Source organism: Sorex fumeus, unplaced genomic scaffold (genome assembly GCF_029834395.1).
Source record: "Sorex fumeus unplaced genomic scaffold, SorFum_2.1 ptg000037l, whole genome shotgun sequence".
NCBI lineage: Eukaryota > Metazoa > Chordata > Mammalia > Eulipotyphla > Soricidae > Sorex > Sorex fumeus.
Window position 1 is genome coordinate 78923429 of NW_026606094.1, and position 17079 is coordinate 78940507.

Consider the following 17079-nt stretch of genomic DNA (forward strand, 5'->3'; position numbering starts at 1 on the left):
TTTCTTGCACTTAAAACTTCTGTGAAGACATGAAGACAGAGAGAAGGAAGGAACGAAGATGGTCAAGAACCTTAACTTTAAAAAATGGGCAGTCAGTTGACCACCTCCAATCCCTAATCTTCCTGTTCCAAGGGGGACTGTGAATCTACAGTTCACTTAAGACCTACTGTACTTATAAAAAATGGTGAGAGATTTCACAATTAAAGGTAATCAATTTCATTGAGTTGGGGGAGTAGAATTTCAGATGAACTAAAATGAAAGAGTATTTCAAGTATCAAAATGATTCAACAGTAAGACTTCTTAAAAGTTAACATTTTCTAGGTTCCTGCTAATGTCTAAGCACTTTGTCCAAATCTGATACTCTTAGAGTTCTCTAGAAGTTCTCTAAAGAAGAAGAAAAGATTGTGATAAATTCTTCCAGGAGTCTGCAGGTTTCCCTGCTCTGTCCTACACCACATCTGTCCCATCATCTTGTTGATACTGGACCTTCTGGTCAGCATTACCTGGATTCCCTAATACAGAATTTTTCTCTCTTAAAGGAGTGGGGACATCTTATCAGGACATCTTTTATGACATCTTATTATCTCATTCCTACTTTGGACAAACTTGCAGGCTATCAAATGTAGCCTGCCCACAGGGCAGAGTCTGGCAAATTCCCCGTGGCATACCAAATATGCCAAATACCAGTAACAATGATGGGTCTCATTCTCCTAAAGAGCCTTGAATATAATCTCAGGGTTAGGATGAAAGAGACATTACTGGGGCCTGCTCGAGGCAATCGACGAATAACAGGATGATGAAATGAAATGAAATGAAAAGGAGTGGGGAAGACTACACTTCCCAGCAATCTTTGCAGTTTTAAGGGAGCAGATCAGAATTTCTGGCCAATGAAATATGAGCAGAAACAGCACATCAGAAATAGCATGTTTTTTTGGGGGGAGGGGGTGAACTGAAGCTATGAAAAGTCCCTGCCCAGCAGTGTCTCCCAGCTGCAGAACTGAAGAGACTGTGTTCCAGGCGCATGAAAAGCTGAGGAAAGCCAAAACAGTCACAAGTCTGTTTCATGGTAACTGCATGGTCCAGTCCTTTGCCAAACAATGCAACTTATGTGATGGGAGGGAGAAGCTTTTGCTGTTCCAAGCAACTGGGAGTCCGAGACTGGTAATGTCATGAGCATAACAGAACAGGGGCTGGAGCGATAGCACAGTGGGTAGGGTATTTGCCCTGCACGTGACCAACCTGGGTTCAATTCCCAGCACCCCATATGGTCCCCTGAGCACTGCCAGAAGTAATTGCTGAGTGCAGGTATGACCCAAAAAGAAAAAGAAAAAAAAAAGGAAGAGAGCAATGCACCTAGGTAAAGGCATAACCCTTCACCTCAAATCTGATTTCTGCCCTGCCTGGTCCCGTTGGATTGACATCTTGTCCTTATGATTCCTGATCTTGTATCTGAACATAATCAGTAATTTTTGATCTCCTCAAATCCATTTTCATAATCAAGTGTCAGCTTTGCTTCCTCAGTCGACAATTGAAGTTCTTGGATGTGACATTTGGACACTTTAGAAAGTCGGTTTACTTTTTAATGGGAAGTCTACGAATGAAAGTGAATTTGTGATATAATTAACATACCAAATCAACAAAGTCTTCTAAGGCTTTTGAGTCATAAGAAGCTTGCAGAAAGCCTTTTTTTGTATACCATAAAACATGGTCAATGAAATAGAGAGAGAGGGCATCTAGAATCTATAGCTAGCCTGTGGTTTTGAAAACCTATCATAGGAAACAAAAGCAAAGCTGAAGTCAGCGCTGGGGGCAGCTTTAGGCTCCCTAATGAGAAGACTTAAGGGGGAAAGAGGCACTTTGCCTATGTGCTTGTGGCCTCAAACAGAAAACACAGTTTTATGTTTTTTTTTTAATATGCATTGTCCCTTGTCACAGAGACAAGCTGCTCTATTACTCACAGGATTATAGCAAAAGGAAAACATAAAATTCTAAAAATACAGAACGGCTTTTAAAGGTTGCTCTTTGCATAGTTTGTCTCTAAAAGTGCTGGGAGATAAGGCATCAGGAGAGCTCAAATGTCATTTTCTCTATTGCCAGAACCCTGGCTCTTGATCTACACTTGAAAGAGGTAACTTCAGGCTCATGGCTATTTCAAAACCAGGTCATTTGGGGGTGGGTGGGTGGGGGGGGGAGGCAGCAAACATATGAGGATCAGGAGGGTCACTTATAATCACTAGCTCCAACTCCAACTCCTTAGGTTAGGTAAGAATCTCCTTTCTTTTCATTTTGTAAAACTCTTTTTATTGAATCACTGTGATACAGGCTCTTTCAAAGCTGTTCATGATTGGATTTCAGTCATACAGTGTTCCAACACCCACCCCTCCACCAGTGTACATTTCCCAGCACCAGTGTTCCCACCAGTGTTCTCTCCAATCACTCCCCCACCCCTTACCTGCCTCTATGGCAAGCACTTCTCTCTCTCTCTCTCTCTCTCTCTCTCTCTCTCTCTCTCTCTCTCTCTTTGGGCACTGTGGTGGTTTACAATATTGATGCTGAAAGGTTATCAAGAATATCCCTTTACCTACTTTTAACAGTCAGTTCTTGTCCAGCGTGATCATTCCCAGCTATTCCTGTGATAGTGGTCTCTTCTCTATCTTTCCTACCCTCAGCCCCACACACTGTGGTTAGTTCCAGCCACTGACCAGGAGGACTGGTCTTTTCATTTCCCCCCCTAGTTTTAGTTGAATTGTAGTTACTTAACGACCCCCATTTTACAAATGGGAAGACTGCAGCCTAAAGAGAAGAAATAAATTGTACCACATCACACACCTAGTGGGGGACAGAACTAGACTGTTGCTCCTCTACCACTCTCTCCTCCCTGTGAGGATGCGATTTCTCCCCACGTTGAGCAGGTGTCAGCACCCACTGGGTTGAACTTAGACACAGATATGGCTCTATCTTCAGATATTCAGAAACTGTTGCTAACATCTGTGGGATTTTTCAGTGATTTAAAGCAAAGAGTCATTGGAAAAAGTCACCTTGGCCACCATGATCAAGAGAGTTAGATTTTTCATCACTGAGGCCCCAGTCCTAGTAAGCCATGGGACCTGTGTGCCATCTCCTGGCTCATGCGGTGGAGGAGGGCGGGCAGGGCCGACTTCCATCATTTAGTGAAGAATCTTGCCTCTATCTTGGCAGTACAGAGTGATGATGGGTAACATGAGTTCTGCCTTTGCAATCACAGGGAGTGGATTTGAACTGTAGATCCACACACTACTTTAGGCATAAATTCCTGGCTCCCATGTTTCCTCGTCTGTGACTCTACCATCCCCGTATATCCCAGGAATTTTCCGAGAATTAACTCGGAACACTGGAATTGAGGTTGGTGTTGGCTTTTAACTTTGACGGTCCTGGGAAAAGATGAAACTCTAGGCCACAGAGTTTTGCTTTACTACTGACTAGCCATGAGACCGTCAGAAAGTGACTTATTTTTCTGTATCTCAGTTTCCTTATCATACCAGTAAAGCCAGGGCAAAGATATCTGCCTACTGAGGTTGCCAAGAGTATAATTTATGTAAAATTCTTAACGCAGAGTCTGGCATAAAGTAAGCATTCGATAAATGTGTGCAATTATTCTCATTATCAATATCAAAGTAAATTCTCTCTGGAGAGTGAGGAAAACCGGAATGATTCATTGCCAACCATCCAAATCACCCATTTAGCTCTGCTGTCTCAGCTGCTCTGCTCATCTACTGTAATGGATTTAATGGCATTTTGGAAGGGGGAGCTGGTGCTTCTCCACCCCTGGGGCCCTTTGATGTGGGAGTGAAGAGTGAGCACTGGCCTAGATTCTTTCAAAGGGAGGCACCGAGGGGCCCAGGGCACAGCTGGAAAGCAATGGAGTCTAGTGTTTAGTGGGGGTGCTGAGTGCCTGCAAACCAGGTGGGAGGGATATGGGGTGAGATGTGGATATTCAGGCTATATTTTCTGCCAAACAAAAGCAGTGAGAGAAGAGATTTTCTAAACCTGTCGGGAAGAAGACAGCTAAGGAGATGTCCTCAGGTTTACTTGCACCTTCTCAATTGATAGTGTTCAATTACATTATTTGATTCATCAATATCTCAATACTCTGCCCTGATTAATTCAAGGGATGAAGACAATTTTCCCCTCAAGAGAGGGAAATTGTATAAGGCAAGAGCAATGGCACTTAACATTAATGAAAGAAATGTCTCATTTCTCTAGTGGAACGAGGTTTCTGATTTTAAGAGTTCCAAGAGAGTGGGCCATTTGGCTTCAGGCAAAAGTGAAATTAAGAGCAAACCATGTGCCAAGCCTCAGTTTCCAAGTCCTGTATCTTCTTGTCTTTGGCACATAATAGGTGGACTTTTCTTCATTACATGAATATACTCCTTCCCAAGCTGACATACAATTTTGGTCTCTCTCTCTGTGTCTCTCTCTGACACACACACACACACACACACACACACACACACACACACACTTACAGTTGATCCTGCAATGAATAAACCTATGAAGTGGTAAACAGTTGCGTGGGATTGCTTTACTACCTTGCAGCTTCAGATTTGAATGAAAGCAAAACATCTTCAGCAGAAACATCATCAAATGTTTGGATTTGGATCCAAGTTTGCTCTAAACTGCAGTAAGACCTTCTCTTGTGTGGCTGGGTGGCAGCAGCAGCAACAAGCCAAGCCATGCGCCTCCCCCTGGCACGGTGCTCCCCCACCTGGTACAGTGCTGCCCCCACCTCATTGTGGGCACTTGAGTTCATCCTGTCGGAGACATCCAAGTCTATTAGAAAAGAGCTTCTGACATCTGCACTTGTTTGTTCATTGCAGCACTCTTTACAATAGCCAGAAACTGGAAGAAACCTGAATGCCCACGAACAGATGACTGGTTAAAGAAACTTTGGTACATCTACACAATGGAGTACTATGTAGCTGTTAGAAAAGATGAAGTCATGAAATTTACATACAAGTGGTACAATATGGAAAGTATCATGTTAAGCGAAATGAGTCAGAAAGAGAGGGATAGACATAGAAAGATTGCATTCATCTGGGGGATATAAAGTAACAAAGTATGAGATTAATATCCAAGAATAGCTGAGATCAGAACCAGGAGGATTACTCCATAACTTAGAGGCCAGCCGGGTATCCTAGAGGAAAGGGCAGTTCAGATAGAGAAGGGAGCACCAAATAAAGGATGTTTGGAGGATCCTCCCAGGAGGGGAGATGCATGTCGAAAGTAGACTATGGACTGAACATATTTGCCACTCAATGCCTCTTTTGCAGACCACAACACCCAAAAGGAGAGAGAGAACACAGGGGATTGCCCTGCCACAGAGACAGGGGGGATGGGGGGATGGGGGTGGGAGGGATATTATCCATGGTGGTGGAAAATGGGCACTGGTGGAGGGATGGGTATCTGATCATTGTATAATTGAAACCAAAGCACAAAAAATTGTAAATCTACAACTTTAAAAAAAATAAAATAAAATAAAGGGAAAAAAAAAAAGAAAAAAAAAGTTAAAAAAAAAAAAAAGAAAAGAGCTTCTGTGTTTGTGCCCAACTAAAGACCATGGGAAGGTTTCTGAGTACATTCATACAGCTTTGCGTCATATTTTAAATTTACTAGCAAGTGACCTTAAGAAAGATCTGTACTGTAATCACAATAGCCAAGGCCTAGGTGTTCAAGAACAGATGACTGGAGAGAGGAACTATGGTACCTATACACAATGGAATGCCACTTGGTTATAAGAAAAGATGAAATCATGCAGTTTCCTGCTACATGGACGGATCTAGAAAGTATCAAGCTGAGTGACGTCAGCCAGGAGAGGGACAGATACAGAGTGATCTCTCTCATAGGTAGAACAGAAAGACGCACAGCATGGGAATAATGAATGATCAAAGATCAAAGCCACTGACAATTGGTTTGCAGAGCTAATCTTACCAAAGGCAGGGATAAGGAGGGACAGTGAGACAATGGTGTAGGGAAGTAGACTCTCGTGGAGGATATGATGCCGCAGAATGTTAAATGCATGAAACCTGATCATGAACAGTGTTGTAAATCATGGTGTTCCAAATGAAAAACATATAATAACATAAGACACGGTCTGTAAGAAAGGTTTTGAAGGGTGCAGAGGGAAAGGCTGTGTGAGCTCTGGAGTGGAGGCTGGAAGGAGGCACTCGCCAGCACAGAGGAAGCAGTGGTCCGCTCCACCGCCAGCCCTTCTGAAGAGAAGCTCAGGTCCTCTTCTGCGACCAGGCCGGCCACCTGGCTTTCTTTCCTGGCACAGGGGTAAGTTTTGCTTCTGGGGCCATTTTCACTCTGAGTTTTTGGAATCAGGGTCTTAGGAGAGCAGGCAAGAGGAGCAGCTGTGGGCAAGGTCAGGACTGGCCCCCGTATAAGGCTCTAATGGGGTTCATGCCTTGACTGCTTCTCCAGGCAGTCTACTTCGTAAACAGACAGAAAGGAGTTGGGAGACAGCTCAGGAGTCGTGCTCCAGGACCTGAACCCAAATGCTCACACCATCTGGTCTCCCCAAGAACGAGTGGATTTAGCTTAGAAGGCCTCAGAATACTGCTGGGGCAGCCTGTTGTCCCCAGTGTGACAGGACTAAGTACCTCTGCATCTGTGAGGGTGGCCCAGGGGTCTTCTGAGCACTGGCCAGGAGATTCCTGCCCCTACATCCGAGACAGTGGGGACAAGAGGCCTTTTCATAATGAAAGGTTTATAGCATTAATTTATGGCTTTATTTTATTTAAAAATAATCCCTCCCTCCCTTCCTCCCTCCTTCCTTCCTTCTCTGGAAACCCATTATCAATTTACCTCTTTAAAAAGAAAAAAAATGTACTTAATGGTTCAAGCCAGATTTGGGGAATTGCTGTGGAGACTAGAGAATACCATACCCAGTAGGCCGCATCCCTGAGTTTCAGCAGACCTACTATGAGGTGGTCTGAGAATCTGCACTTGTACTAAGTTCCTGGGGGTCGGTGTTGCTTTGGGTCTGGAAATCACACTCTGAAAACCACTGGCCTAGCTTGCTCATGGCAGAGTGGGGAGGTTTCCTGTGCACATTAGTGGATGGCTGGGATGTTTCTGAGGAATCGCTGGGCAGGCACCTGGACTCAGCCGTGTACTGACTAACAATGGCAACAATGAGGACTGGGAGGGCAAGACTCCTAGGAAAGGGAATTAGAACAAAGAACAAAAAACACTAAATTACATTACAAGGACGAGATTGCTCCATTTTTAAGCTGGGGAAAAAGAGAATGTTCCAGATTGCTTGTCAGAGAGGTCAATACAGAGTGAGAATGTGTCAAGATTTCTCACTTGTGGTCGCTTTTCACCATTGATGGCTGGAGACTGCCAGGAAGAAGGTGGTCAGGATCTGATATTCAGGGCCCTGAGGTAACAGACAGGAAGGTGCTAGGGTTCGGGAGCCAAGGACTCTGGGAAATGCTTGAATGACTCATGACAGGGTCAATGTGACTTTTAAAGGTTATTTAAAAGTATCTATTTTCTCACTTTTCCTCACTCTTAGATTTGTCCATCTGGGATAAATGAACTTTACAAATATGGGGTACAGGAAATATATGACGTATGGATTAAACATGTAGTTTACATGGAATTGGATTGTGTCATCAGAGAAAGAAAATGAACAAAGTCATGTTTATCTTATTCTTACTCCATAAAATAGCGCTGAAAGTAGTAATGCGAAAGCACACATTTGGACTCCGTGTTTGAGAAAGATCATCATGCATTCTTTTTAAACCCCTGATCAGTCAAAGCTCCAACCCGTCCAGCTCTTTTGCTGGATGAGAATGTCCAGGTTAGAACTTTAGAACAGTGGGACAACTCCAGTGAATTTATTTTTTCTGATCATTTGTTCTCTAAGGTGTCTTTTGACCAGGAAACACACATCCAACCAAAGCTCAAGCCTCATTCAGGAGTCACTTACACTTGTCCTGCAGGGAATCATGGGGAACTTCTCCCTGGGGGCTTTCTTCCAAGTCTCCATAATGCAGGACCTTGTGGTTTGGTGAAAGCCGGCAGTACCAAAACTTATCTGAGGACAAAAACACAAATGACAGTCAGTGATTCTGGATTCCGAAACATTGATAGCGCCTTGCAGGAGGGCCAAACAGTTCATTTGATTTCAACTCTTCAGGAAATGACAGCTAGGGTCCCTTAGATTTTAACAATTTATTTAGTTAACACCTTTATAACTTTTGGCTTAATCAGTCTTTGGTAACCTAGGAAAGTTACATAGGAAAGTGTTGGTTAAGTTGATAGTTTTTGGAGTGTTAAATTTTATCAGTGTCTATAACCTTAAAGGAATTGTTTTTCATTACACAAGAGAATAGGGAAAAATGACATGTGGAAAACCTTAGTGCTCTGTTGCTTTACCTTTCTGTGATAGAAAGACAGGTGAGAGGGCTGTGTGCTATCCCTTAGTTGGTACAATAATGCCTCTACCACTCATGCTAACAAGTGCATAGTTCTGTGACTGAATTGTTAGGATGCTAGTGATATACTTTTGAATTCATGTAGAAACAAAGTAGATGATACAGGACATTTCCAGCTCCCTCACCCCCGAGAATGAGAATATTCTCAACTATCCCTCTGATTCCCAGAGTTGAGTTCTCAAAATAGATATGGCTAGGGACACAGTCTCTTTCTAACACATCACTTTTCTTTTTCAACTGACCTGTCTGACTTTCTAGATTAAAAACAAGTTTTTTTTAAATAACTCTTTAAGGTATAAATGAAGCAAAGCCCCGACTGTGTGGTAAGAAACTCTGACAATCATCCTTTTGTAGGTCTGAGGAGAGGCTCTGATGGAACTGGGAAGCCCTCTCTGATCATGGCTGCTGATGCTTTCCTTTCTCTGAGGTACTCTGGTTCTTCTTTGTACCAGTGACATGGTGTGGACTGAAATTATTGGTGACCACATGTTAATTGCCTTAAGTGTTCCCATTCTCTGTCAGAGCCCAGATAAGATGCCTGTTCCAGCAGGCAATGAACATGAAGAGGAAGACAAGGACACCTGGGAGTCTCATTAGACTGACAAGGAGAGAGTCAGGTTCTCTTGAGATGGTCATCATCTTGACCAGTGCACTACCCAATCCCTTGGCACAGTGACTGCAACACACAAATCACACAGTCACATTTGCAAAATTGAAAATGAAGGCCCAGGAGAGCTGGTCCAAATGCTGAAGGCACAAAGTCTATCGCCTACACCTCTCCATTTTGTCCCTTAGGTAGTTGGTAAACATCAAGACCTGAGTCCAATCACCTCATCACCACCTCTACAAACATAGATTGTTTTGAAGTAACTCTGACTAAAGAGTTATTTCAATTGTTCTAGAACATTTTAGGAAAAGTGTTTTCCAAAATTGCTTCCACTGAAAAACCATATTTTAACTGTGATTTTAATAGCATTAAAGTTATAAAATGAAAGGAAAAGCCACACAAAGAACAAAGAAAGAACAAGGAAGTACTCAAATTTGACACAAAGCAAGGTGCTAAAACCTCAGTCTTTCTTCCTAATACCCAGAGAATTCATGAATGGAATCAAAATATGATAGTCATGTATTTAAACAACTCTCAACACTGACAGAAAAATCTGAGAGAAAAATCAAGCTTTTTTTGTGACCAGGAAAATATCTTGAATTACTGAATTTTTTAAATGGTCTTTAATATAAAAGCCCAATATTTTTCATATTTCCAAAGAAATATTTATTTAACTTTAATTTTTGTTTTTTGGGTCATACCTGGTGTTTTTCTGGGCTTCATCCTTGCTGTGTGCTCAGGGATCACTCCTGGAGTGGCTCAGTACACCGTAAGTTGTGCTGGGGATTGAACCTGGGTTGGCCACATGCGAGACACGGGCCTTACCTGTTGTACTGCACTATCTCTTGGGCCCCTAGAAGAATATTTCTTAAAAAATTTTTTTTTATTGTACTTCAGGTAACGCACTGACAACAGTATTAGTGTTTATGATTTGGGTGTACACCTTACCTCCACTAAAGTGCTTGGGAGCCCCTCCCTACAATGTCCGCATGCTACTTCTCATCCTTCTCCTCACCCTTCCTACCCTTCTCCCTACTTGGTAAGTCAGCTTTGATATACAAGGCCAAGGTTTTGTCATCACTTGATACCACGCATTCCATTGTTCTCTCTCTCTCTCTCTCTCTCTCTCTCTCTCTCTCTCTCTCTCTCTTCTCTGTCCCTCCCCCCACAGATGAGTCAGATTAGCTGCTCCTGTCCTCCCTCTGCCTTACTCTGATTAATGTGACACCCTCCAGAGTTCCATCCCAAATTGGATCAAACTGCAAGGTCTCATCGTTTCCCTGAGTTTCCATCATGCACTTAGGCAACAGCTTCTTTGGGATGTTTCCATATCCTTGGTGTTGTACTAAGAACTGCAAAAGTGTACATAAGATATTTTTATATCAGTATATTTGTGTTTTGGGGGTACATGCCAAGAAGTGATACTGTTGAGTTATATGGAAGTTGAAGTCTTACTTTTTTGGTTTTTTTTGTTTTGTTTTTGAGCCACGCTTGGGGATGCTCAGGAATCACTTCTGGTTCTGTGCTCAGTGATCACACCTGGCATGCTCAGGGGACCATATGAGGTACGAGGGACTGAGCCCAAGTTGACCACATGTAAGACACGTGCCCTATCTGCTATACTATTGCTCCATCCCCTAGCTTGAGTCTTACTTTTTGGGAGTGATCTCCATGCTGGAACAGTATTTCAAAGGGATAAAATAAAGTTATTCTTTGTGTAATTCGATCATTTCAATTAGACAGATGTGAAGTAATGAGTTTTCCACAAGGAGAACACATTTGGGAATCTGATGTGTAATTCACCATAAAGATGATAAATTCCAAAGAAGGAAGCATGCTTTGGCCATTAGCAATCCTGTGGCTCTGCATGCCAGGCTGTGAAGGCTGCCTGCCCTCCAAGAGAATTTTCACCTCTTCTAAATGACCTGTGATGATCACAATGCCACTGGAGAAAATGCAGTACATTTTCCTTTCTCCTGCTTTCTTTGTGGTGGGCATTTGGAGAGAGTGGCTGAGAGGTCCAGAATCCTGGAAGGCCGTGGCCTCTGGACTTCGGGCCTTGTTTCAAGTAAGGTTTTATCGTACTCTCTCTAGAAATCTCCTGTACCTTAAACTGGGTAAGAATTAGAAAACAGTCATAGTAACATAAAGATCAATGTTCAATATAGCATAACCAAAGGATCAATTGTCCTCAATATATCTGCCAGAAATTCAACATGTACAAATTTATACAAATAGATATCGTGGAATAATAAACATACAACTTATTTGCATTTATATGTCATATTATGTAAGATTTCAAAACTTCATGCCTCTTATGTTTTCAGTGATGTGTATTATTATTTATCCAACGGATATTCAAAGAATGTCTACAATGTGTATTATATGAAGGGCAGTGAAAAAAATCTTGATGGGGAAAGACAGACATGACAAAGACAAGAAGGAGCTCTTGGCTGCCAGAAACTGTTCCCCAGGCTTGAGATGCTGAGATGGGATTAACAACGGATTCAGCAGTTCTGCCTGAACTACAGGGAATCAAGGCTCTGGGAAGGGTCCCTGGGAAACATATTTTTCTTTTCAGATACTGTTAAAGAACAGTATTTCTTGGTCAGGAATACAAGAAGCAAAACATCCATCTTTCTTGTGAAGGTGCAACTAATGTTTTATTTTGAAACAGAAGCACAAACACTACCTGGACCCTGTCTTAACAATGTCTGGTGAGGCTGGAGCCCTGGTATAGTGAGGAAGATGCTTGCCTTGCACACAGCAAACCCAGGTTCCATTCCTGACACCTGAGCACTACCAGGAGTGATCCCTGAGTGTAGAGCCATGAGTAAGCCATGAGCACTGTTGGCTGTGGTTCAAAAACAAAATAAAGCCAAAAAAAAAAAAAGAAAACCCCAAAGACCCCAAATGTCTGGTTGTTGAACAGTACAGTTTCCTCCATCAAGAATCTTAAATTTCACTGGCTTTCACCACTGTCCTCTAGTCCTACCTCTGGCAAGTTCTTCTCTTCTTCCTTACAAGTTCATCTCTTTTGTCAAATACTGAAAACTGAAAAGGTAGGACCCAAAAGACTGTGGTGAATCTTTTGATGCACTGACATAAGCGATGCATTCCTCTATTTCAAAGAGCAAGTCTTAGATGAATGACAAAGCACTGGAAAGGGGGCTGAAAAGATTGGGGTGTTTTGATTCATAATCAAATGGGTGGCTGCTCAGCTGGAACGTCCAGCCCACAAAAGTCATCAGCTCTTCAGCACACCTTGGGACTGTTGGTCTTGCAGGGACATCTATGTTCAAGGACAGCACTGCAGCCAGCTCCCATCAGCATGGCACCCCACTTGTTGAGTGAGACCATTTTAGTCATCTACCAGCAGCACTTTGATTTGCAGTTTCTTTTATGGTAAGAAAAACGTGCATTTATTTTCAAAACTCAGCATGATGCTACCAGCTCCTCCATCCCTTTGGGCAATGAATGAGTGGATTGTGTCACTAAAAGCAATTAGCAGGATGCAGTGAGAACATTATCAAAGATTGTTTGCTAGCAATGAGAGAGAAAGCAGGAGTTAATGTGGAGGTCTTCCAGTCAATTATGATGTTAGTACGTTAATAGCCATCTCTCATCTCCTAACTCAAAAAGTGAAATATTAAGACAATTTTGTGCTTCTCTCTCTCTCTCTCTCTCTCTCTCTCTCTCTCTCTCTCTCTCTCTCTGTGTGTGTGTCTTTGCATATGAAGGATAAGAGGGAAAATCTGTGTTTCAATGCTCACGAGCCTTGTAAGGTCTCCAAGACTGATTAAAGCTATTCCCAATGTCACATAGATCATTATGGAGCTAATAACCACTGACAAATGTGATTTTCACAACACTGTTTGACAGAACTTACTGCAAAGATGGCTAATACCCTGCATCTACTTTATTCAATAGTAAGAAAGGCAATGTCAAATTTTATTTATTTTTAATTAACTTAAATAGCCATGGGTTGCTCTGTCAAAAAAGGTTGCCCATTCCTGTCTCCATCATGCAGGCTGAAGACAAGTGTGGGGCTGGTTGGTAGTTTAAGGGTAAATGACAGCTGAGAAATCAGCACCACCAATGAGGGTGAAGGGCGGGTCTGGCTCAGCAAGACCCGAATCCTGAAGGACCCAAATCAAGGATATTTTTGTTTTGGGTGCAAAGCCTGCGGTGCACAGCTGATTTCTAGACCCTAGAATTTTGTATGAGGAAGCAGACCATTACTAAAATCCATTATTTGGGCACTTCTAAGAGACTTTTGAATCTTTTTCAAGGAAAAATGTGTGGAACATTAAGTGTGTTCACAAGACAGTGGTCCTTCTGTCTAAAGTTGAGGTTTTCCAAATCCAGAATAGGAGGCCCTAGCACTGCTTCCAGGGGGAAACGCCACCTTGCAGACAATGTGATGAGGACTCTTTTCTGTGGGTCCAGTAAAGAAGGGCAAAAACTACTGGCAGAGTAAAAGCTTATTCCAGCTTTCAAATATGCGTCATTTCCCAGGACACGGTTCAAAATGGAATCATGGTGAATTCAGAATTCTGACTTCCTGGAGAATGCTGTCTCCTACACAGCCAAAGATAAGGCCGAACCCTTTGTTCCAATCCCTTTGTTAAAAAGGGGGAAATTTTGATTGTGATTCTATGGTTTACAATAATCTCAGTAATAGCTTCTCATGCACATCATCTCAACATGAACCCTTTTAATGACTATTTGGTCTAATGGTTGCTCTGGAGTCACTTAAACCCGGGTAACATCCCTAATTTGACACATCAGCTGTGAAGTTGGGGCCAGATCACCAAAAGCTCCGGACACTGGCCTTCCTCTGCTGAATCCTGCCAATAAAAATCTGAATGAAATCATGTCATATAAAGTTTCCATCCTGTACCTATCCACGAAGCCATCTTATATTAGCATCTTCTTGCGGTGAGGATTGGTGAACACTACTCATATCCATGCTACTTGTACCTCTACAATCAACAGGAACCATGGTCGTCTTTGGGGAAATGCTCCTTTTCTCTGAGAGGGAGCTGGCTTTTCTCCTTCTGAATGTGTGCTTATTTATACCTGCTATTTTATAAAACTGAGCCTTTAAACATTTCAGTGAACATGAAAAGCCAGCACCAGACAAGGGTAGAGAAAAACCGACCTCTTCCTCAAAAGGCTCACACAGTTACTGCCTTGGAACACACTCCAGGTTTCTGACTGAGCCACAGGAACAGGGTCAGCCTGAACCCCAGTGGGCAGCAGCAGAGAAACAGGTGATTGGCAGGGGGCCGCATGGTGTTCCCACCACGGGGTCCCAATTATATTTGTCATGTTAACAGTCAGAGAATGGAGTGGACTAATAAAATAGCTAGCATGCTGAACAAGAAGTGGAGGCTCCATGCCTTCGTTTCTTGAAATAAACTTCCTGGCAGGCCTGTGACTGCAAGTGATTCTCAAAGACCTAAATCTCTGAAATGTCGAGACAGTGAGGGTGGTTCCTGAACCTACAGATACTCTGAGAGCAAAAAAAGTTTAATACAGAGAACTCCAGGGTCCCAAAGGTATCTGGGGGTTAGGCATCTGGCCCAGTCCGATGACACTGCACCATACATTCCCCGCACTCTGTGTCACTAGATACTGCCCTGGATGTCCACAGCACTGCTAGGCATTGCCTGGTGGCCCTAGAGTACGGCTGGGGTGGTCATGACAGTGCCCAGCTCTACAAGACCCGAGCAGCACCACATCTTCAAGCCCCTGCATGGAGCCATGGAACTCTGGAACTGGGCCCCCGCTGGGGGCGCCAGAGCACTGTGTGGGAACCCCCTACAAATATAACCAAATACACCCAGATGCCCTCTTGGATTTTAACTTGACACTCTCCTGCAGATGTTTAGAGCACAGGAAATCCTGGTGATATCACCAGGAGGATTGAGGAGACAGGGATGTGAGGCCTTACCACCCCACCTCCATGTTAAAAAAAATATCTACAGGGGCGGGAGGGACAGTATAGCAGGGAGGGTGTCTGCCTTGTGCGCAGCCAACCTGGGTTTGACTCCTGGCATCTCAAACGGTCCCTGGAGCACCGCTAGGAGTAATTCCTGAGTGCAGATACAGGGAAAGTCTTGAGCATCGCCAGGTGTGACCCCAAAGCAAAATAATCTATAATCTAGGGAACCACACGCTACACCTGATGCTGAGTGTCATTCATGAATGGCTGACAGTATGCCGGGAATTCTAAGTGCTACAGACGAGTGATTTGGTCTAACTCCTAAGACTCTGTGTTGGAGGAAGTGACATCCTCCTGCTTGGTGGGAGAGTAAATCAGGCCAGTCAAATGGAGCGAGTCACCACCTAAGGCTGTGGGAGTTGGAGGCAGGGGCGTGGGCCACGTCTACTGTGTCTCATGTCTCATGCGGCTTACTACCTCCCAGGACTAATGTGCTCAGAAACCCCCAGGCCTTAAATGCCACCCTAGTAGCAGAGTTGCAAGTGAGGCCAGTGGAAAGACAGAGCAGACCAGCTCAGGGTTCAGCCTGCCAGTGCATGGCGGCCTGGCACACAGCTCCTTGCTCTCCGGTTCTCTGGGGTTGGATGCTTGCTCCTGCCCTGCCCTCCTTCTCTCCAAACTCCAGTTAATCCAGCCATCTGTGTGCATCTATCTCCTGGGCAAGCAAGGGACTGGAGCCAGGCCTTCCTCTGGAGTTGGCTCTGTTTTCGCTTATTTTATTAATTTTTTCCCGTTCTGGGGGCAACACCCAGCAATGCGCAGGGGTCATTCCTGGCAGTGCTTGGGGACCATACCTGCTTTACTATCGCTCTGGCCCTGGTTTGCTCGTTTTTAAGCTCAAAGGGCAAATGGCAGGCAGCTGGGCTGACTAGTCTGAGAGCTGACTGGCGGAGTATCTTTTTCAAAGTGATGAAATGATTGGCAACATATTCATCGTTAATCTGTATAAACTTAAATGAAATGTTTGGATGAGAAGATAGGAAACCAATTTCAGCACAGTTTGCTTTGAATCTCTATTTTTAAGCACATAGAGTGAGTCACCAGATTTTAAATCCATTTACCAAACACCAAAAAGCTTTCCTTTCTATACTTGGAAGGATGATATTATGTTAAACACAGATGGCTATGCTCCCCAGAAAGCTCAACTAATAAATCCATAATCTAGATGCTATTCTTTCTTTTGTTCATTAGGCAATTCATTTTTAGAAAATTGGAAAAATTTACAGATAAGGAGCTAACACTTCTTTAGCAAAAAAAAATTTTTTAAAAACTAAACAAAAGCCTTATACTATAATCATTACGTTAAGAAACAAAATTACTCTGGTCAATCATTTCAGCCTGGAAGGAATGTGATAAAATAGCTGGAAGGTTAAAGTGGGTTTTTGGCATTATGTTAGGAAGGATTCTCACTAGGTAGTAATAGAGGCAATACGGGTTAGTAGTCACTCCTTTTTTCCCTTCTTGTGTGCCCTTTGTTGAATATCAAGTAAACAAAAACATTATAAATCACCTTTGTGGGACAATATGTACTAAATATATTCCCAATATGAACTAACTATATTCTTCCTAATCAATGAAGGTATCCTAACATACAATTGATGAACACATCAGCTAATTTGGCTTTCCCACTTACTAGCTCAACCTTGCATCCCCGAGGGGTCCTCTGTCTTTCTGAAGACCCCCAGAGAGTCACACACACTCCTGTAAGTCTCCATCCATGTCTGTTCATCCCCAGCTCCCTGCCTGTATTCAGCCTGACCTTCCAGAATAACAGCAGTTAACCTCTGCTGCTGCCTCTTAGGTTCCTCTCAGAGTTACCTTTCTCCTCCCAAGATTTCACTTGGGGTTACTGCCCCAAGGTGATGCAGCTGCACTGAGGGAGAAGCCACACTCCTAGAGGGAGGGCTAAGGCTCTTTCCACTTGTCCCGATGCCTGGGCTTTGTTGTCACTGTGCTCTTGGAAGACAGTGGACTCT

At 43.3% G+C, this 17079-nt stretch overlaps 1 protein-coding gene across 2 annotated transcripts in view; it reads right to left on the reverse strand.

Moving 5' to 3' along the window:
* Positions 1–17079, reverse strand: part of ELMO1 (engulfment and cell motility 1) — a 488584-nt gene that overhangs the window by 17128 nt on the left and 454377 nt on the right. For both annotated transcript variants that reach the window (XM_056118196.1, XM_056118195.1), the window contains one exon: positions 7979–8086. In XM_056118196.1, coding sequence (XP_055974171.1) covers positions 7979–8086 — 108 coding nt within the window. The remainder of the gene's footprint in view (positions 1–7978; positions 8087–17079) is intronic.